At 40.5% G+C, this 22,757-nt stretch overlaps 1 protein-coding gene across 1 annotated transcript in view; it reads right to left on the reverse strand.

The window, feature by feature from the left end:
• Positions 1-767: 767 nt before the first annotated feature.
• DCP1A (decapping mRNA 1A) overlaps positions 768-22,757 on the reverse strand; it is a 47,245-nt gene continuing 25,255 nt past the window's right edge. Inside the window, exons 5-9 of the mRNA XM_014542941.1 lie at positions 16,936-17,074; positions 10,756-10,869; positions 5,069-5,821; positions 1,580-1,792; positions 768-1,089 (exon numbers count right to left, since the gene is read on the reverse strand). Of these exons, the coding sequence (XP_014398427.1) occupies positions 1,009-1,089; positions 1,580-1,792; positions 5,069-5,821; positions 10,756-10,869; positions 16,936-17,074 (1,300 nt within the window). The 3' untranslated portion in view covers positions 768-1,008. The remainder of the gene's footprint in view (positions 1,090-1,579; positions 1,793-5,068; positions 5,822-10,755; positions 10,870-16,935; positions 17,075-22,757) is intronic.

The raw sequence follows: 22,757 nt of genomic DNA on the forward strand, positions 1-22,757 counted from the left end.
CAGCCTGAATACATTGGTAAAGTTCTGAATTTGCTTTGCTTGAACTCCGTATACTACAGTAAGGTAAGGGCAGTGTAAGTAACAGCTCCCTTTTCTGCATAGCTTCAAAATTATTCTCAGTAGACTCGAGGAATGGAACCAGAATGGCTTTGTCAGATTGGTCCACTGGTCCTTTGTCAAAGTGTTAAGGAAAACAATCAACAAAGACCTCTGTGTTCACACAGAAAAGGAAAATAAGGCTATGCTTCACACACAAATGTAACGTTTTCAAAACCACTGGAGAGTTTAACTTAAAGTGAAGATTTCTGATAGAATTTGAGCTTTACCAGCCTCAGCCTTTGCTTCAGAGGTGTGACGTGCCTGCTCTCTCGCCACCATATGGGAACGAACCTGCTGCATGTCAGCGCTAAGGACTCTTAAAAACAAAACACAATTTTCAGGACTTTAAAGGCCCAAATGGAGCACTCATATAAAATATACTTCACTTGAACAAACCAGTCCTAACTTGCCCATTTAAATTCTGATCCTTACAACTGGAAACGACATTGCACAGAGTTGGCTTCTGCGCTGCTCAAACTTGACTCTCAGCCTAATGCTCACGTTCCTGGGGGGAAAGGGGGGGGGGTGTGTGTGTACAGGCTGGGCTGAACTCTGACTGCGGCAAGGCTGGGGACCCTCCTCCCTAAGACTTCAAAAGCGAAAGCAGTTGAAACTCAGACTCCTTATTTCACACAGGTGCTTACAGCTGATGAAAACACCCACACAACTTAACACAATGGTCTTTTTTTTTTTTTTTGTCAAAACAAAGGTCTGCTGGTGATGCTTCACAGTGAAACCTCCATTATCACTGAGAACGTCACTTGGAAAACATTCTTAAGGAATGAGTCTCTTTCTCATAGGCTCAATTTCAGGATTCTAGAAACTCAATGTTCTGTTCAGAAGTTCTCATGATGAGGCCTATTTGTTTCTGAGGTTGATATTCTGTTTTCAGGCTGGTTTCTGCTCCAGTCATAGGTTGTGGTTGTCCTTGTTCTTGGTCAGAACCTGCAAGTAGACTTCATGAAGTGTACTGAGGAAGCTGGAGTCATTCTGGAAGAGATGGTAATGTCAGTTACCTCATCAGAGCTCATGTCCTATTTTTTAAAAAATATGTTTGTATTGATTTTTAGAGAAAGGAAGGGAGAGGAAGAGAAACAATCGGCTGCCTCCTACATACTCCCTACTAGGGACCAAGCCGGCAACCTGGGCATGTGCCTTGACCAGGTTGCAACCTCTTGGTGCATGATATGATGCTCAACTAATTGAGCCACACGAGGCAGGGCAGAACTCACATCCTTGGTAACAGCTTAGGAAAAAGCTGTGTGAGTAACTAGTTACAAATGATTTGTATAAGTAGTTACCCATAGAATCTTACCATCCAGAAACACCATGATTAATAATTCACTCAGATATTATTCCACCTATAAGCTCAGGAAGAGAATAACATTACTTCCATCTAGTCCTGAATTAACTTACTTAGCTAATTTCTAAAACTTGTAATTTTTTAAAATTAAAGAATGAAAATTCAAAGACTACATACCTTAATTAGATGTATTAATGTATCCTGGAGCTGAGACTTGCTGAGAATGATGGAAGGCTTTCTCTGATTTTCCGACGTTCCAACTGTCAGAGGCGAAGGGGAGCTTGCTTTCCTCTCCAGGTCTGTGGCCCTGGTCACTGTCTGCTGGAAAACACTCGGGGACAGCAGCACTGAAGACACTACAGCGGTAGTAACCAGGGGGGGACCTACAGCCTGCAGGGGAACAATGGTCATTTCTGTATCAAAGTGCAGAAGCCAGCAGCCAGGCTCAAAGGAAGCAACACCCGATAACCCGATAAGCAGAAGGAGACTGGAGCAGAGTCCAACGCTAACCATTTGGAGTTCAGATAAGCATTCAGTGGAAGCATTTATGTCTGGTTAGGAAACGTGTCAGCTATAGGATGAAGAGTCCATTTATGTGTTAAGAATTCTGTAGAGTTGTTATGAGAAGCCAAGTCTGATCACTAAAGAAGGGGAATATGATGAATAACCAGCATGGTATGTACACACAGTAAGAACAATCCTATGATAAATTAAAATGTAAATTTTTTATGGGGGGGGGGCAAGAAAATGACTGAAAGAGGACATGAGAAAACGTTAGGGATGATGGCAATGTTACATATTGTGATTGGGTGAGGTTACTCGAGGGATAGACGTTTGTCAAAACTCATAAAAATCTGCATTTTAGTATATGTAAATTTTACTTCAATGAAGAGAATTTAAAAAATCCAGTTACATAGCATTTGTTTCTTTTGTAGTGTTCAATATATTTACTATACTACTGCTGGTATCAAAGATAGAATTTCTTAAAAATAAAACTAACATCTACCTCCTTCCCCATTTAGATGTGCTTCTAGGCTAGTAATGGCTAACCATCAAAACATACTAAGCTAAGAATAATCAGTTTTAATAATTCTCATATTTGCTATAATCAACAAGAGATCTACATTTCTCTATCTGTCACCCTCCTCATATACAAATAGCAAAGAGCCTGTCACGGTTTTGTGGGTATAATTTTGGTGTCTGAGCCATTTAGCTTTTTTGTGTGTGTGCAGCACCAGGCTGAGATCCCGCCAATCACCATGTAGCAGGACAAGCTACAGAAAAGACTGGTTGACAAGACCAGTCAGAAGCTGGCTTTAGTGTAAAATCTGAGACATGAGGCGAAATGAAAAGGCTCAAAGGCAAATGGGAATGTAAAATTTTAGAAATGAAAAAAAAAAATAAGTGTGCATTTTCAAGGTTGGCAGGTAATTGAGGGTGGGGGCAATTTTTAAAAATGGGGCAGGGGAGGATAAACAAGACAGAGCACACAGGCCTGGGAGGCTTTGTTGTCAGGGCAACAGGAAGCCAAGGAGAGCACTGTGGCAGGCAGTGACACTGCCCTTTGCTAACTGGGACATCACAGCTCTTCCAGGGCAAAGCGTATTTCCTACTCAGAGAAGCAGACTGCTGTGTTCTGAGCAGTCACCCACCCATTCACAAACACTGAGCAAATGTCTGCCCTGTGGCTGACCCTGCACGTGTACAGTCAGGGAAGACATCCACACAGCGATGACTCGAGTCTACAGAAGCCACAGTAATGAACTGCCTGGGGTCGCAGAGGAGCCTGGCCTATGGGGGGTATCTACGAGTCTAGCTTGAAAGCTATGAACTTTTCAGTCAAGTACAGTGCTTTACTTCACACCCAGAACTTTTTGTTGTTGTTAATCCTCACCCGAGGATATTTCCCATTGATCTTTTAGAGAGAGTGGAAGAGAGAGGGAAAGACAAACATCAATGTGAGAGAAACACGTCAATTGGTTGTCTCCTGCAAGAGCCCCAACCAGAGCCCGAGTCAGGGAGGAGCCTGCAACCAAGGTATGTGCCCTTGACCGGAATGGAACCCGGGACCCTTTGGGGGTCAAGCCCACAACCCAGCCTATGCCCTGACCGGGAATCGAACCATGACCTCCTGGTTCATGGATTGATGCTCAACCACTGCGACACTGGACGGGCCATTTTAGGGTTTTTTGTTTGTTTTTGCCTGATAGTTCCAGAAGTCCTCATTTGACTCAGGACCACTCAAATTATCCCAAGCTTTGTTCAACTCCCAACTCCTTCAGTCCTCCTTCAGTGTCTACCTTGTGCAGGCACACTAGGGTGCCATAGAGCATCCCAGGTTTGAAGCTTATTAAATTGCCACTTTGGGCCAGTTCTCTTGAGGTTCTCTGCAGCACAAGGGGGAAGGAGAGTGTCCTATGTAACAGGTCTTGTGCCCTAAAATGCGTTTGCTGCCACTCTTCCTGTTGCTGTGGGAGTGCAGCCATCAATCCTGAATGCCTCCTTTCAAGGGCAGCATATGTATGTGTATTTTCTCAATTACCTGGCAGTATCGAATTTTAGGAGCTGGGGCTTCATTGAGTCCTAATGTGTGTGCTCTACAACTAGAAGTTCTTTCTCTCCCAGTGAATGAGGACAAGATTTCGCATGTGTAAGCGTGACTCTGGATAAAGGCCGTTTAGTGCTACCTGTCCAAAGTTTAAAGAGCCTCATCCAGAGGTGTGCTGCCAGGACCTTGCACATCTGCAGACTCAATAGCAACAACAGCTCTTACAAAAGTCACAGGTTTCAGTTTTTTCCTCAGAGACACAGTTAAGGCTTTGCACACACCTCCTTGCGGTGTGAAGAGGGTCAGAATCCGTCCTGAAGCTCTCATCCTGTTGCATCATCAGCTACACTGTCACAAGTTCCTGTCAGCCTCTTCCGTCAGGAATCTAGGACTAGCTGCTAACGTTTCCTATTGCTAACCTACAATTTTCCTCAGTAACTAGGAAATCCTTATTGAAACGTGCTACATCTGTTCATCTCTCTTTTTTAAAACATTGGTCTATGCAGCAAAACCAAGATCCTGAAGTCTTTGCCAAAGGTGTTATCCAGTGCCATCCTGGTAAGAGCTCCCATTTTCTAAAGAACACAGTATATTTAAGTTCTGCTGGGTAAGGCCCTAGCAGGTTTGGCTTAGTGGATAGAGTGTCAGCCTGTGGCCCAAAGGGTCCCAGGTTCTATTCTGATCAAGGACATGTACCTTGGTTGCAGGCTCCTCCCTTTCCTGGGCCCTGGTCGGGGCTTGTGCAGGAGGCAACCAATCAATGTGCTTCTCTCACATCAATATTTCTGTCTTTCCCTCTCTAAAAATCAATGGAAAAATATCCTTGGATGAAGATTAAAAATAAATAAAATAAAATAAAATGACTCTGTCTTGCCCTGGTGGCGTGGCTCAGTGGTAGAGCATCGACCTATGAACCAGGAGGTCACAGTTTGACTCCAAGTAAGGGCACATGCCAGGTTTGGAGCTCGATCCCCAGTGTGGGGCGTGCATGAGGCAGCCAATCAATGTTTCTCTCATCTATGTTTCTCTCTCTCTATCCCTCTCCCTCTAAAATCGGTAAAAGCATATGGTCTTTCCAGTTCCCCCCACTCGGTTAAAGCACCACCCTCCTGCAGTACCTGAGGGGGAGCAAGCACCATGTTGCTCAGGGCGGTGGAGGCTCTTGCTGCTGCTGTCTTAGGAGGAGGCTCTATGAAGCTCTCAGGTGTGGCCAGCTGGCCAGCTGCTGGAGGAAAGCTGGGTGCCACTGCACCCTTCCCAAGCGACTGTGTCTGTATTTGGTCATGCTGTGGGGTCAACCTGAGTTTCTGGAGAAGATCAACACTTGGGAGGGTTGTCCCAGCAGTATTTGTCACGCTCAGAGGGGCCCTGAAGGGGCTCTGACTGGCAGTCAGACTGGCATGGCTCAGCTCGGGGACTGACTGACCCAGGAGTGGAGACCTCTGTCTTGGCGTGGTCTTCACTGCCTGCATCATGGTGGTGTTTCGGGGTAAGCAGGGGGGAACCTGTACAGTAGGAGCTTCTGCTGGTAGAGTGGGGCTGAGCCCAGGGTGCAATGGGATCGCATAGCTTGGGAGCTGCTTTTCATTGGACTGTGAGATGGAGGCAGGAGTGATTAGCACCGGGGCAGTGACTTCAGGTTGGGCTGAGTGGTGGGCAGCGGGATGGGCACGCGGGTTTTCTGACCGAGGAGTCCCTCCTGACTGCTCAAAGGAAAATGGTAGGAATGAGCTGAGTTCTTTCTGAGGGGCATCTCCTGGCAGCTTCTCCACTTCTTCTGAATCCAGACCCACAACTGTTGGCTGTTCCTTTGGCAAAGAGGTTCCAAACAATTCTTCCACCGTCAGGTGTTTGTGTCCTGATGGAGCAGACTGGAAAACAAACAAAACCACCAATGAAAGACATCTCTTGCAAACCAGTGTAACTACACTTTTTCATCAATCAAAAACAGTTTGCAGAAGCAAGGATGGATGGAGTCTGAAAATAAGAAAATGGAACAAAGTGAAGATGTACCAGCGATTAAGGCCAAGATGCATCTAGTCTCCCCAGGTTGGTGGGTAGAAATCTACATTAGTAGCCCTGGTTGGAAGCTCAGTTGGTTAGAGCATTGTCCCGATACGCCAAGGTTCCTGGTTCGATCCCCGGTCAGGAGGACCATACAAGAATCAACTAATGAATGAATAAATAAGTGGAACAACAAATTAATGTCTCTCTCTCTCGAAAAAAAAAAAAAACCAACAAAAAACAAACAAACAAACATGCACTAGTAATAAAATTCAAATTTTAGGGACTCCAGATAACAGTGTTAGAGTTCACTTTTTTCCTGGGCAAATGACTGATATCAGGTGAGGGGACAATTACCTTATTACAAAGTTAATTGTGCCTATTGCCCCATGTCAGTAACACATGTAGGGAAATAACACTCAGGAGGACAGAGGGACCAAATGCTGATCAAGTAATCCTACTTTTATTTTGACTACTCTTTTTTTAAAAAAAAATATATTTTATTGATTTTTTACAGAGAGGAAGGGAGTGGGATAGAGAGTTAGAAACATTGATGAGAGAGAAACATCAATCAGCTGTCTCTTGCACACCCCCTACTGGGGATGTGCCCGCAACCAAGGTACATGCCCTTGACCAGAATCGAACCTGGGACCCTTGAGTCCGCAGGCCGACGCTCTATCCACTGAGCCAAACCGGTTAGGGCTATTTTGACGACTCTTGATACAAAGCTAGGCATTGCACCTCAGCTGGGTCTCAAATATCAGAAAATAAATGTAACCATTAAAAAAAAAAAAATAGGCCTTTCTCATTCTACTCCCAAGTCACAAAGTCTTCAAAAAAAGCCAAAGCATTTGCCTGGCCGGTGTTGCTCAGTGGATTGAGTATCGCCCCATGCACCAAAAGGTCACCGGTTTGATTCCCAGTCAGGGCACATGCCTGGGTTTCAGGCTCCATCCCCATTAGGGGGTATGCAGGAGGCAGCTGATCAATGTTTCTCTCTCACATCATTTTTCTCTCTCTCCCCTTTGTCAAGGAGAGACAACAGGGGAAGGAGGCCAGTGCTGAGAACAGAGGACGCAGGCAGTTTACAAGTGAAGGGAATGCCCTGGTGAGGACGTGTCAGCTGCTGGGTGAGGTGGCAGAGCAGGTCTGAGGAAGATGATGGCAGCTCCAAGTAACTGTTGTTGAGGAAGAGGCAGAAGCCTCCCCCAGTTGTAAAGAACTGAAATTTCATATCAAACAATTTTATCTTAGAATATACTCAATGAAGAGAATTCTATCAATTTTTAAAAGCTAACATAATATATTTTGAGAAATTAATGTGACAAGAGGTTTGTTTAAGTGAAGGAATTCTCCAATGGCAAATAATTATTTTTCTCCTCTCTCCACCACCCTACCTATAGTCCCTAATAATCTCAATTCTACTGTTTCTATGAATTTGCCTATTCTAGATACCTTGTATAAGTGCAATCATACAATATTTGTCCTTTTAGGACTAGCTTATTTCATTTAGCATGTTTTCAGGGTTCATCCATGTTGTAGCATGTGTCAGAATTTCATTCATTTTTAAGGCTGAATAATATTGCACTGTATGCATATATCACATCTTGTTTACTCACTCATCTAATGATTGACACTTTGGTCCTTTCCACCTTTTGGCTATAGTGAATAACGCTGCTATGAACATTAGTGTAAATAAATCAGTTTTAGTCATTGTTTTCAATTCTTTTGGGTATATGTCCATGAACTGAATTGCTGGATCATATTATAATTCTACACTTAACTTTCTGAGGAACTGCCAAACTGTTTTCCACAGCTGCTGCACCATTTTATGTTACTTTCAGCAGTGCAAGAGGGTTCTAATTTCTCCATATTCTTGCCAATCTTTGTTGGCCATTTGTTTATCTTATTAGAAGAAATGTCTATTCAAGTCCTTTGCCCATTTTTGATTTGGGTTAATTCCTTTTTATACACATTATGTTTAAAACAAAATGATCAAGATGCCTGGCAAAAAAAGTGCTGGAAAACTACACTGATTTTTATTCATTGATGCAAATTATGTAGATCTTTACCACCACATTCTGTTATATATGTATATAGATTTATATATATGGAGAGAAACCAACATTTAGATATAACTGCTTTGAAAAACATAGACCATATAAGGGCTATTTTCCAGAAATTTAAGTCTTTCCCAGGTAAGAATACTATTTTTATGTCATAAGAAAAGGAACAATAGGACATGGAAAAGTCTCCCCATGAAATACACCTTACGCTTCAAGAATGTCAGGATCTAGGCAGCAATTTTTACCTACCTGGTGGACCATCAATCAACTTTTAAACTAAAACAACATGTATTTACATTTGGAATGTTTCTACACTTACGCTTAAAAATAACTATTTCTAATGGTTTAAAACCTACTTCATATTAAAAAATAAAACTATATAGCGAAACTTTGAACCTGGACTACAAAAAAAACACAGAAAGTTTCCAGATTTCTCAGTGCTGCCTCCCTATAACTTCTGCCAGGCCAGAAACAGATTCTAACACTTGTGTGTTACTCTCTTAATCTGTAGGGCACTACTATTATTGTTGCCATTTTATAGATGATGCCCGAGTACAAATGACCAGACTCTAATCTAGTTCTAACATAGTCCACATTCTTCCCATTATGCCACCACACGAGGTGTCAATTAAGCAGACTATAGGTTACCTAATCAACTGAACAGTAATATTAACCTTTGGAAAACAAAGGTGCAGCTAAAGCTTAAAGAACTAAGAGGTGGCTACAGGTCAAGATGTACCAACTAATGGAATAGACAACTGGCGAATCAGTCACAGAGGCTGAACTTTATAAGCAGAGCCTGCTTCTCCACACAAGCCCCCAACAGCTCTACAGTCTCTGCGCCTGAGGGGACCCCATGACAAGAAAAACTGGCTACATTCCTCTAGAAACTGGGCTTCTATAGTCATGGACTCCTCTTCCATCATCCATAGAAAAGGTTAAATTTTACTCTTTCCTCATGTCTGGATATGCTTCAGGTTTGGATTCTGAGTTTTATAACGCCTCACTAAATCAAGTGTTAGTCTGACCATTTCCCCTGGGAGATGGAATTCAGTGAACAACAACATATATGGTACGTGCCAAAATTTTAATATACTGTGTCAGGTTTTACACTGTTCCTTCCTCATCCCACAGCTCTCCATATTTAGAGAATTTCGTATATGTTTGGCTCTATTGTGTCCATGTCAGATTTCCTACCTGGCCAGTAAACTGAGCACACAAGAGGGTATGCATTACTCCTAACATAGGAATAAAAACAAAACAAAACAAAACCAACTAGAAAAATAGTCCCAAAGGAATTCTAATAAGTGAATTATGAAACATATGGAATTTAATACTATTAAGGCTTGAGAGCATTCTTTGCTCCTCAGCACTAGATGGCAGTGTTACCAAAGAAATGTACTATCTCTGTGTAGGGGCGGATTATGGAGTCAATCCATTCCTAAAATCACAACATGATAGAACTGGAGAGAACTGAGATAGATTAGTAGCTGTTTAGGGTTAAGGATGAGGAGGGGGGAGGCAGGAAGGGTAGGACAGGGAAGTCCGTATGATAATAGAAGGTCAACACTAAGGATCCTTGTGGTGATGGAAGTCTTCTGTTTCTTCACTGTGGTGGTGGATACACAAAGCTATACACCAGATAAAATTGTATGGAACTAAATATGTACACACATACACACACACAAATGAATACAAATAAAACTGAGAAAATGTGAACTAGATGGTAGATGTGTCAACATCCTAGTTGTGATATCGTACTATATTCTGCAAGCTGTTAACAATGGGGAATGAGGGAAGGCTACATGGGATCTTTCTGTATCATTTCTTGTAAATACATGTGAATCTATAACTACTTCAAAATAAAAAGTTTAATTAAAAAACGATGGGTTTTATTTGGTATCTGTTCATTCATCAAGCCATCAGTTATAAAGAAAACTAACTCAGTCAACAGATATTTACAATGCTGATGCTAATAAGAATAGATGCTGAACTAGGCAGACCTAACTGCCTGCCCCCATGGAGCTTACATTTTGGTGGGAGGAGACAATGAATATAAACGAAAACCACAACCATGTTAGTCGGGTAGAAGTCTTAGGGAGAAAATAAAGCACAGGAAGGATTGTTATTTAAAATAGAGAGGTGAGAGAAGGCCTCATCTATATAGAGGATAGTTGAGACCTGAAGGAAGAAAGGGAGCAAGCCATACACAGAAGGCAAGTATTCCAGGCCAGGGAACAACAAGTGCAAAGGCCTGTCTGAGGAGGGAGCAAGTCTGGCACATTTGTGGAAAGGCAGAAGAGCCAGCAAGGCTGGGGTCAAGTGAGCAGGCAGAGATACAAGATGAGACCAGGGTGTGGGGCCAGATCAAGTAGGGCCTTGTGGGCCACTGCCACGACCTTGGCTTTGAGTGAGATAGATGCCACTGGAGAGTTTTAAGCAGAGGAGTGTCATGATCTAACTTGTTTTGCCAGGATTTTGCTGGCAGCTGGGTTAAGAATAGGTAACGGAGTGACAAGGGCAAAAGTGGAAACCAGACAGAAACTACTATAAAATCCAGATAAAGGACAGTTACGGGGATGAGGGGAAATGACATGAGTGAATATCACTATGCACTGCCTATACGTGCCTTGAAGATAAATGACATATCAAACTTGTACTGCATTAAAATCCTTACAAAATGCTACCCTGTGTTTTGTTATCTTGGACAAAGCTGGAGCTTTAGCTGTACACACCTTATCTTGTAACCCGGATGGCGTCTCTTCTAGAGTCTCGGTGCTTCCCAGATTGGAGAGCTGAGTGCTTGGCTGTAGCCCAGGACTGGAGATATTCGAGTCGCCCATTTGATTCTTAAATTAAAAGGAAAAGTATATCATGTGAAAAAGTTTGCTATTATTTGGCTCACACAATAGCAATTGAGGTTATCAGAAGTGCTATTTTAAAAAACAAGCAAAAAAAACCCCCAAAACAACCAAAAAACCAAACGAATGTTTTGCTTTGGATTCTCATGTAACTTATACAATAACATTTCTAGCAAGTTGAGCACTTCATTTTAGACAATAAGGTTAGCAACAATTATTATTTTTATAACCCTTTTAAGGAAAAACCAATGGCATTATTTCATCACATACTATTTTCCATTAAAAAACATTTCCTCCAATTTTACTGAGGAATAATTGACATACATCATTGTGTAAGTTTAAGGCATACAACATGATGGCTTGATTTACACATAAATGTGAAGTGATTACCATAATAGATTTAGCTAACACCCATCTTCTCATATAGGTACAAAGAAAAGAAAAGATCTTTTTTTGCTTCATTTTTAATATATGGTAAAATTAACCTTCTTGGGGTATATAGTTCTGAGTATCGATCACTATCATCAGGATATAAAATAGCTCTCTCACCCCCAAAAAACGCCCGTGTGCTGTCTCATTGTAGGCATGCCCTTCCTGCATTCTTAGAAACTAGTGATCTGTTCTTCATCACTCTAGTTTCGTCTTTCTGATAATGACGGAATACTGGCTTCTTTCTCTTAGTATAATGCCTCTGAAGATTCATTCAAGCTGCTGTGCGTATTAATGATCACTCCTTTCCACTGCTGAGCAGTATTCCACTGTATGTCTACACTGCAGTTTGTTTATAACTATTCACCCATAGGAGGGCATGTGTGTTGTTTCCAGTTTTTGGTGCTTATGAATGCAGCTTCTATGAAACTTCACAGGTTTTGTGTGGACAAAAACTTCATTTCTCAAGAGTAAATACACAGGAGTGGTACCTGGGTCACACAGTAAATATATCTTTCTTCTAAATTTTTAGTTTTATGTTTTACATTTAGATCTATAATCCATTTTCAGTTTATTTTTGTTATGGGTATCACATTTAGGTTAGGGTTCTTTTTTTTGCATATGGATGGCCAATTGTTTTCAATCATTTGTTGAAATCATCAAATATTCTTAAAAATTAAACTACATTTTAGGTCTCTACACATCACAATTACAGATGATGAAAGTCATAAAGTATTATAAATTCTTGTTAACTTGTATGTAACACTAAAAGTGAAAATATTTTTGTTCTGAAAGAGAATACTAAAAAAAGAGATGGAGATGGAATTACAAATTTTTAGAAACTTAAGTTCTATTTGGGTTATCTGATCTGCATCTGGTGAGCATTATCTAGGTCAAAATGAGCACCAAAAACAGTTCAGGACACTCAAGATAAAAAGAAAAGCCTTAAACTTCAAATTCCAGAGACAGATGAATTTTTCTTGATGCCATACTATAAATATATGTGCTTAGCATAGGAGTAGATACTCCAATGTTGAATGAATGATACACATTTTTCTATTCAAATGCCTTAACCACTATATTATTTCAGAACACCATTTTTGCAGTGTTACCCATTTAAATAGAGATGAAGTTGTCTGTGAAAGCCTATGAAATACCTTCTAACATATTTCTTTGTGCAACATCACCATCAATCTGTATCACCACACTATGAAAAATGTGTGGAATTGTACTGTATTAAGATAAAACATAAACTCAAAACACTGCTCATAACAAGTTCTTAAAACAGCTGTATAAAATGTTCTGGAACATTTTTTAAATGGGGAGCTTTTTAAAAAAACAAATATATTTTTATTGATTTCAGAGAGAGGAAGGAGAGGCAGAGATAGAAACATCAATGATGAGAGAGAATCATCAATCGGCTGCCTCCTATACACCCCCTACTGGGGATCGAGCCCACAACTTGGGCATGTGCCCGGACCAGGAATCGAACCTTGACCTCTTGATTTATAGATCAATGCTCAACCACTGAGCCACACAGGCTGAGTTAAAAATGAGAGGTTTTACATAAATATCCCAGCCTGTCATTTTCAGAGAGAAGCTGGATAATTTGGCAACAATTGCCTGGAGGTGAGATGCAACTGACTCTGTGACATAGCAACAGGCTCCCTATGTCAGATCCACCCTGGCCCGTAGCAGGCACTCCCATGGCCCACATGGTTTTAGGGACATCTGAGTCTGCAATACTTGAAACTTAACTTGAGCTACGAGATGGGCTGTATTTTAAAAGGTCTCCAGGACTTAACATATTTTTTCCTATGTGTGCAAGGGCCATTCTTGAAAGGTTTATTCTGAGTTTTTGTTAATGACAATTTCCAGTGTTTAAAGGACTGGGGGGGGGGGGGGGGGAGACGGGACGGGACGAATAATCATAGACAAACTTTCTTGAGGGAAATTTTACAGTATTTGATAAATATCTTTAAAAATGTCAAAATCCTTTGATCTGCCCTAGCCGGTTTTGCTCAGTGGATAGTGTCGGTCTACAGACTGAAGGGTTGCAGGTTTGATTCCAGTCAAGGGCACACACCTGGGTTGCCCATGTGGGAGGCAACCAATTGATGTGTCTCTCTCACACTGATGCTTCTCTCTCTCTGTCTCCCCCCACATCCTTTCCACTCTCTAAAAAAATCAATGGAAAAATATCCTCCAGTGTGGACTAACAACAACAAAAAATCTGTTGATCTACCAATTCCATTTCAAGTAACTTATTTTGAAAGAAAATGCTGTACATGAATACTTAGCTACAAGGATGTATTCTGAATTCTTAATAGAAAGAATCAGAAAAATCTAGGGTGTTGTTCATATAAGACACAGAAGGAAAAATACACAGCTATTAACATCACAATTCTTTTTTTTTTTTTAAGTTTTCATTTTATCAAATGAAATCTCATAGGGACTCCCTATGTAATTACTATCATAAAAATATATTGTTCTGCCCGGCAGGCGTGGCTCAGTGGTTGAGTGTCAACCTATGAACGAGGAGGTCACGGATTGATTCCCGGTCAGGGCTCAGGCCAAGGTTGTGGGCTCGACCCCCAGTGCAGGGCATGTAGGAAGCAGCCGATCAATGATTTTTTTCTCATCATTGATGTTTCTCTCTCTCTCTTCCCCTCCCCCCTCTCTGAAAAAAAAAAAAAATGTATGTATGTGTGTGTGTGTGTATATCTCGCCTGATATGCAAATGACCAAACAGCAGAATGACTGGCAGAACGACCGGTCGCTATGACGCACACTGACCACCAGGGGGCAGATGCTCAATGCAGGAGCTGCCCCAGCCCCAGGCTCCAGGATGGCCAAGGTGGGTGCCAGTAGGGACCCCCGCCCTCACATCACAGTGCTGGTCGCCCTACAGATCAGCCTTGATTGCCGGCCAGGCCTAGGGACCCTACCTGGGCACAAATTTCGTGCACCAGGCCTCAAGTATATATATAAAAACTACTTTTAAAACTAATTAATAAAGGTAGAATACACAAATATACCACACACACTGGGATATATTTATATATATTTCTGGAAGGATACTTAAGGCATTAGCAGTGGTTACTTCTAAATGATGGAATTATAATTTTTTTTATTGTAACTTGTAAATATAAAGTTTCTGTAATTAATGTGTACTGCTAATAACAAGAAAAATAATGGTGCTCCTATTTTTTTAAGAACAAAAAAGTTTGGATTTAAAAAACATTTGCATTTGAATTAAAATAAAATAAATAAATAACCTCTGCCAAAATGCAGGATTACAAATCCAGACTAGGAGCAACCCAGACTGGGCCAACTGCAAGGACTGTGGTTTCAGCTATCTTTCCTTACATTAAAAATAGAAAAGTTGGTTAAAATTAACTATAGAACTTGGGGAGAAAATGTTTATTATAAAGAGTTTTTATGTCCAGAGTCTCTATTACAAATACCTCACTAAAAAGTCTGGAATTTCATTCACTGTATTATATACACCAGACAGGGGAGATTTAGAATTGGGATTAAATCCCATCACTGAGGCCTAGCTTGCACCCCTGCCCTTGCCTCTGTCAATCTCCCAAGTCCCTCCTTAAAGATAAACAAAGGGGCCATCTGGAACCATGTGGCAGCTGAGGGGAACCCATCCAAACACTAAGATATGAATTCAGAGGTCACTGCTAACACCAATTCCATTTGGTTAGATGACAGGCCAAATACAGACAAGAAACAAAATTGTCATTTATGGAAGTTCTACCTATTTGCCGGCTGTTTTAAAAAACAGAACATAATAAAAAGTAAATATCAAAGTTTTAACTAAATACCCAAAGATTTAGTTTTGTTTTAATCTAACCATAGACAAATTTTATTTATTTCATACCATGGAAGAATTTTCTTATAACAGTAATTACTGTTCTCCCCACATTCTTAAAAGCCCTCTATAAAAACAGAGCAAGGCATCTATGTAGATAACACAGATCTCATTAAGGATATGAAAGGAAATTTGGGGAATATAAGGTAACTTAAAAGTTCAGAAAATGGTTCTTGAAATTTATTCTCTATCTAGTTTCCTAAGAATCAGTGAATTCATTATAGAGAAGACTGCTTTTCCTATATTAATCTTCACAGATCTATAGGTTCCTCCTAATTCTCTATGAGACATTGAGGAGTTTGGTACAACTTGAAACTTCTCATGGGCTCGAATGTATACTTCTCTACCCAGGAAGCGGGACTTCCTTTGGTGTTTGAATGTAGGTTTATTGTAGCTTATGGTGAAAACTACCTTCCAAAGCACTGTTCCTTGAACTCTAGATTCTTAAAGGGTAGTATGTGAAAAATGGTGTTATAGTCAAATCAACTTAGAAACTGGTGTTACTCCTTTATTTACTGCAGGGACCTCTCAGAGTCTTGTGCACTTAGCACCCTATAAAGATGGGGAAAGAGGAGCCATGCTAACAATTTTGTGTGTGTGTGTGTGTGTGGTTTTTTTAAATATATATTTTATTGATTTTTTACAGAGAGGAAGGGAGAGGGATAGAGAGCTAGAAACATCGATGAGAGAGAAACATCGATCAGCTGCCTCCTGCACACTCCCCACTGGGGATGTGCCCGCAACCAAGGTACATGCCCTTGACCGGAATCGAACCTGGGACCCTTCAGTCCACAGGCCGATGCTCTATCCACTGAGCCAAACCGGCTAGGACCTAACGATGTTTTTAACTCACGGGACCAACTGGAACCTCTTCTCAAGGAATGCCTGTTAAGACGTAGAGGCCAGTGTTAGAGTAGAAATGGGAAATACAGTTTTAGAGAGTGCTTTTTACACTTTGTTCCCTGATCTTTTGGTGAGGATTAAACAAGAAATGAGAAAAAGAACTTAACTCAATGTTAGTAGAATAAGGTGACAATTATAATTCTGCTGAAACAACGTGGAATCCTTTAGTATCACTCCAATAAAGTGTGGGGCTTTTAAATGCTGATGTCAAGTGAAACGCCAAGAAAGTTCCAAAGCTACAAGGTCTGATGACCATGGAGGAAATGTCTACCTACTGCTTGCTACACCATGGACAGCTCATAAATATGTACTGAATAAACTAACGAATGCCTACAGCTTCTACTTCATTCAACTTTGGGGAGAAAATGTTATCAGTTAACTTTTAAACTAAAATACAAAACAGAAAGAAAAAAAATAAATTCTAGAAAAGCCTCTCATTTGGGTAAAATTCCAAATGATGCTTAATAATGAAGGCGGTGCACTTACTACCAATAACAGACTGTAAATAAACATAAATTCCTAAGATCTAACAGAGACTGCAGAGGTGAAGACGAGGCATGAAGCTTTCCCAGAACTACCTGGTGCAGCTAACTTCTGCATTCCACAACCACTTTCTCCCATAGTAGTTTTACAGGAATAGAGGGGAAAAATTTCTCAACTTTCATGTCAAGTCAAAGACTGTAAGGTAAGCAAATTTATTATCTCTTAGGCTTAAAACTAAAAGACAGGTTTTCTTTTTTAATTAATTATTTCTGCTGGCCCTGGAGGTGACTTCCCCAGTCCATGAGTCCCCTGCAAGTCTCCTCCCCTTTGGTCCACCCAGGGGCACGCAGCCTCACCCTCTCATACTCATCCTTGGCTCGGCTGAGCATCTCCAGGATGTCGATGGGCCTGTGCTCACTGCAACCGTTGGCCTGGCTGGGACTCTGCTTATCCCGCGCAGCTTGCTGGGAGCGCCGTGTCTCCTCTTCTACCACCCTAGAAGACGAGAACCAGGTTTTAGCAACACCTGTTAAAACACAATCTTCGATGTTTCTCTCATCGATGTTTCTAACTCTCTATCCCTCTCCCTTCCTCTCTGTAAAAAATCAATAAAATATATTTTAAAAAAAAATTTAAAAAACACACACAAAAAACACACACAATCTGACCCAAGAACTCTTCTGGTGTTCATTTTCCAAGAATACAGGAAAAATGTCATGATCACAATGTCCTCACAATACAAAACACAGAGCCTTGGTTACCTCACCCTGGAATATATGACCAATTCATCATTTTATTTATGGTACAGCATTGCCAACCAATGTATTTCACTGTGAGAAGGACAAAAATACAGAATTCCATACCAGAGTTGTTAGAAATAGGTACATTAAAATTCTATGCAGAGCATTTGAGATCTTGCTCCCTGGCATATACTGTCTGTCTGGTTCAAATAAACTCTTATACATATTCTCCACAGGTTTGGATATTTCTTACATCAACTCAGATTAACAGGAGGAAATCAGATTTAATGCATATGCATGGGGAATTCACATAAGCATGAAAAATTCTAAAGATAGTAGGCAAAATGGGTATACATGTCATTTGGGCTAAGAAGAAGGAGGTAAGGGTCTGGGACTTCAAAGGAAAGTAAGGCAATTCACAGGGAAATCAAAGAGTTAATGTTTAGTAAACAAATATTACTGTGCCCTGTAGAGACAATGGGTCCCAAGAAGGACTTCGATCAAATGGGCCTTGCTAGGTAAGTTTCCTCCCTGTCTGCCCCAGCCAGTTCATATACTGTGGTTATCTATGGTGATAGTTCTTTCCGAACAGGCCTTCTATCTTAAATTCTTTTAGTCAATTTGTGGGAAGGCCAAAGCTTCTTTCTGAGTCTATTGTTCCTTAAAACAGTTATCATGCCAAAGTAATACATTTTGCAGTGGCAAATTTTGCTTCCCTATTTGCACAAACAAAATTTTTAACTCCAAAACATAAAAGTATGAGGGTGTGTGGGAGGAACTTTCCTTTACCCTCAAGATTCTTTGGCTCTAATAATAAAAAAGACACGAGACAGAATAACAACAGAAAATCAGCAAACTTCATTACATACATTATGTATAGGAACCCTGCACACATGAGAAAATCAGAGATCCTACATACATGAGAGGTTCAAGGATAGAAAGTTAAAATTAAACATATATAGCATTCAGAGCTAAGAATGAGGTAAGGTGCCCTGGAACTTCTAAGGGTCACTGCAGGACAGTAAAAAGAGCAAATGTTTAGTAATTAGAAGTTTACCCTGCCCTCTGGGCAAAAAAAACTCTACTAAATTATCTCTCTCTTTTTTGAAGTATCTTAAAATCAGTCAACTAAATGGTAAAGTAATTTGAAAATGGACAATGCTACCAAAACAAAGGAAGTCTGCACAGCTGAACAACTCACGGTGGAAAGTTTGTAATGACACCAGGCTGGCAGGAGAAAGATGAGTTTCTTGAAAATAAAGGTCTTAGTGAATCTTCAAAAGCAAATGATAGCACTACAAGCAAACATAAGGTTTCCCCTTTTCTCTCCTTAAAAATCACTAAGTGGGTAACTGAGGTGAGGTGATTGCGGCATGCTCTTTATTTTGGTTGGTGCTGCTTACGCTAATTCTGTACTTGAAAATACATAAAGCAAGAAACTGGGAGTCAAGAATGTCACTTATAGGGTTGCGGTCTTTCTATCCATCTGTGGGGTTTCATTTCTTAGGAATATCCTCTCCCCGCTCCCCCCACATAAAGGTCTGAAGCAATTATAGCAAAATGCCAGGAACTGAAAGATATGTAAGTGAGCACAAGGATTTTTTTATTGTTTCTTATATTTTTCTTCAAGCTTGGAATAATAATAATAATAAATTTCAACAAGGCAACCAATCTTTTTTTGTTCCTTTTAAGGTTTACTCAGGTTCATTCCCAACTGTAATGAATAGGCCTACCTGCCAAGGGATATTATGGGCACAGTCACAACTTGATAACTGTATTACCTGAGAATTTTTCAGACAGTGATGACAGGCAATAAAACAATTCAGTAGCAAAAGGCTTTTTGATGGACTAAGAGGAATAGGACAAGAATAGGCCACTGTGTCAGTTCCCTACTTTAAAACAGTCCATCAGGAACTCCAGTGTGAGATGGTTCTTTTTTTTTTCCTGGAAAACATTGGGTTAAACAATATTAAACGGATTTTTTTTTTAAATAGCAGAATCATTCTGAGTTTTTAATATGCTAAGATGTGTTATTATTCTCTAAGAAGGGTGGGCTTATACATTTTTCAAATGTATTTGACCACAGAATCTTCTCCTGAGGCAGGATTCCTATTTAAAAAAGGGTGGTTTAAGGTGATAATGTCATTAATAGGATTATTATTTCTAAAACAAAGGTAGAACCATGGACTTTATGGTAGACTGAAAAAAAGACTGGCAGGTGATATGAGGATCAGACCAATTAGAATATGATATCCATATTGGTAATCATCTTTTGGCAAAGAAATACTGCACTGTCATAACTGTGAGGCCAGTAGCAAAAGACTGGAGAGGTATACATTGATTATTTCTTGATGGTGGATTACAAGCAATTTCACTTTGCTTGTACTTTTCTTCATTTTCGATAATTAACAAGCACTCCTTTAATATTCAGTAAAAAGATTATTTTATCCTCAATTATAGGCCACCCCCAGCCTGAATCTACCTTCACCAAGGATTCTGGTTATACAGTCTGTTTCTACCACCCCCTGCCATGCTGTCTGGCTCGCCCATGCTTGAATTCACCTCTCCCCTGACCTGGACTGGATCTGTGCTTTTGGTTCAAAAGAAGACATTTCCTCTGGTTATACAGTCTGTTTCTACCACCCCCCGCCATGCTGTCTGGCTTGCCCATACTTGAATTCACCTCTCCCCTGACCTGACTGGATCTGTGCTTTTGGTTCAAAAGAAGACATTTCTAACAACCCACTGGCCACCTTGGTTACAAAGCTCACCACCGCTGAAAGCAGAGCTGCTGGATGGTATGGAAGGGACCCTCAAATGAGGCTTAGACTCTAAGGCCTTTTCCATTCTAACTCTGTGAAGAAGGACTTTGCTTCTCTCCTTTCCTCACAAATTCTCAACTGTGCCCCTAAGATTATCTGTAAGATCAGAAATAAAGCTGACTTCCCTGAGTTCTCCAAATTTTATAGTCTATGTAGGCAAACTCTAAAACAAGTTTTATTATTAAATAGTTTCTGGAAGACTGGATTTCCTCTTTAGGAGGATCAATGTTTTTCAAGTTTAGTGGATTTTTAACTTTGCCACTGACCAAAGAGAATTTCCAAATTTAGATATAGTACAGGTCTAGAAATTTGCTCACTCTCCCTAAACAGCTTCTCAGTTTTTATAAACAACTTTAGGAATAAATCAATTCTTTACTTGGAGAATTTTTACTCTATTGCAGCTATCAAAACAGTGATGGGAAGATCTAAATTTGACAGAATGGACGCTGACAGGTATATTTATTTAGACACATAATATGCCAAGAAGAATTTTACCTGAATTTCTGGTGAGCAGATGTGACATTTAGAAATATGTAGCAAATTGAAGTTGCACACAGGCAAAGTTAGAGCAAAGAAAGATAAAGTAGTCTTTTTTATCTCTGGTGTCCAGAATGCCATTTATCACAAAGTTAATGTTAACATATAAGGTATTCGCTTCAGACATAAACAGGCCAGGCTCTTGAAAACTCCCTATCAACAGTTTCACAAGGGCATTCTCTAATCACTTTCAATACCTCTCCACTTCAAGTAAAACAAGCTGAGTTAAGCAAATGTCTCTTTTTGGAGGCATTCTAGTGAAAGAACCTTGATTGCTCTTCTTTTCCCTCTCTGCTTCCTGTTTCTACTTCCTCATTTTATTTTTAGAGTCAATACAATTATTTCCAGATAGGCCTTTAGTCTTTAGCTTCATTTACTATCTGAAGTTTTACGTTAGGGGTACTACTTGACAGAGAAAAGAAAGCTCAGAAAGGTTTCCTGTGAATGGCTGTTAGAGCTAAAAAAGCTGGATTCTCTCACTCAGGTCCCAAAAGCTCTCAATCTGCAGGAGAAAGTGTATATACAGTGTATGGACAACGTATGGGTAAGGGGGCACGGATTCCCTGCACAGCTGAAATCTGCGTATAGCTTTGACTCCCCCCAAAACTTTACTAACAGCCTACTGTTGACTGGGAGCCTGACGGGTAACATAAATAGTTGATCAACATATAAAAGAAAATGTTACTTTAAAAGATCGTAAGGAAGAGAAAATACACTTATAGTACTGTATTTATTGAAAAAAATACAAGACTAAGTGGACCCACAGAGTTCAATTCTGTGTAGTTCAAGGTCAACTGTAGTAATATATTCCAAAGTTTAGATATTTAAAATATATTCTGAATTTCAGGATAACCAAAAAAAAAAAAAAATCAACAAATCTGTGTCTTCTAAGTAAACAGAAGCTGCCTTTGCTGTTACTTTCAAAACTATAAAAAATGTCATTAAATAAATGGCTTTGCATTATCTTTTTAAGAGAAAATATGCTCTAAAGAAAGTGTGCTTCTAGAGAGCCAACACATGTTCAAATATGAGTGACACATGTTTATATGGAACAATCCTCAGGGGGCACACACCATTAAACATGGCCTGCCCTGTGGCTACAGCCAAAGCTGGCAAAGCACAGCTGATTAACATCCAACTGGGACTCCTTAGCCTCAGGTGCTTCTTTTAAAATGCAAACATACCTGGAAGTGAGGTTTTTGGGTTAATTATTTATTTATATTTTTATAAGAATTAGTTTTAAAATAAGACTATTTTCAACAATCAAGACTGCTTTCTTCTAAACACGTTGATAACAAGGGAATCTTGATTTGACACACGGGGAAGAGAGGTCAACATTTCTGAGAAGGAACACTGAAAAGGAACCAGAAGTGCCCAGAATAAGTGTGCCCACTGTGCATTTTGCCCAGAGCTCTCAGGCCCCTTGAGTGCCACAGTGTTTTGGGCACCTAAACTCCAGACTGGCAGTACCAGCAATACAGATAAGCCATGCAGGGTGGCTTCTGCTGGCTACTTTAAGAAAGGACATTGAACCACCCTTTAGAATAGTAATTCAATGAAAATGGTTTTCCAAATTCCAAATTTCGTTCTTACAAAAAAAATCTCTTGGAACACAATACAGTAATGGACTGGTGATTTAGTAACTTAGAATGTGGGTCAAAAATAATTTCACTCGATCACCCAGAACCACAGGAAGGCTGGCTGAGGAGAGATTCTACAACTAGAAGGAAAGAGAAATCCATACTGAGACTCAGAGGAGGCGCAGTGCGGAGGTGAAATACTAAGGTGCGAAGTGCATGTGGAGCGGGCCGGCAGCGGAGGGCGCGGTTGTTGTTTTCAATCGGGAGGGAGTTTCAGACTCTGAGCTCCAGATCCAGGCGAGTCTCTAGGGACCCAGACTCAAATGGGAGAAGTGGGAAGGCAGCTTTCTCTCCGAGGTTTGCAGCTGTTGCAGAGCTGCTGGGGACGGAACTGAGAGCAGCCATAACTGCTCGCCCCGCCCGCCCTGTAGATCCCCTGGGACCCACCCCGCCCAAGCCCTGCACAGAGGCATTTGCCGGATAGCCTCAGGCAAAGGCT

The sequence above is a fragment of the Myotis brandtii genome, unplaced genomic scaffold, assembly GCF_000412655.1.
Source record: "Myotis brandtii unplaced genomic scaffold, ASM41265v1 scaffold316, whole genome shotgun sequence".
Classification (NCBI taxonomy): domain Eukaryota; kingdom Metazoa; phylum Chordata; class Mammalia; order Chiroptera; family Vespertilionidae; genus Myotis; species Myotis brandtii.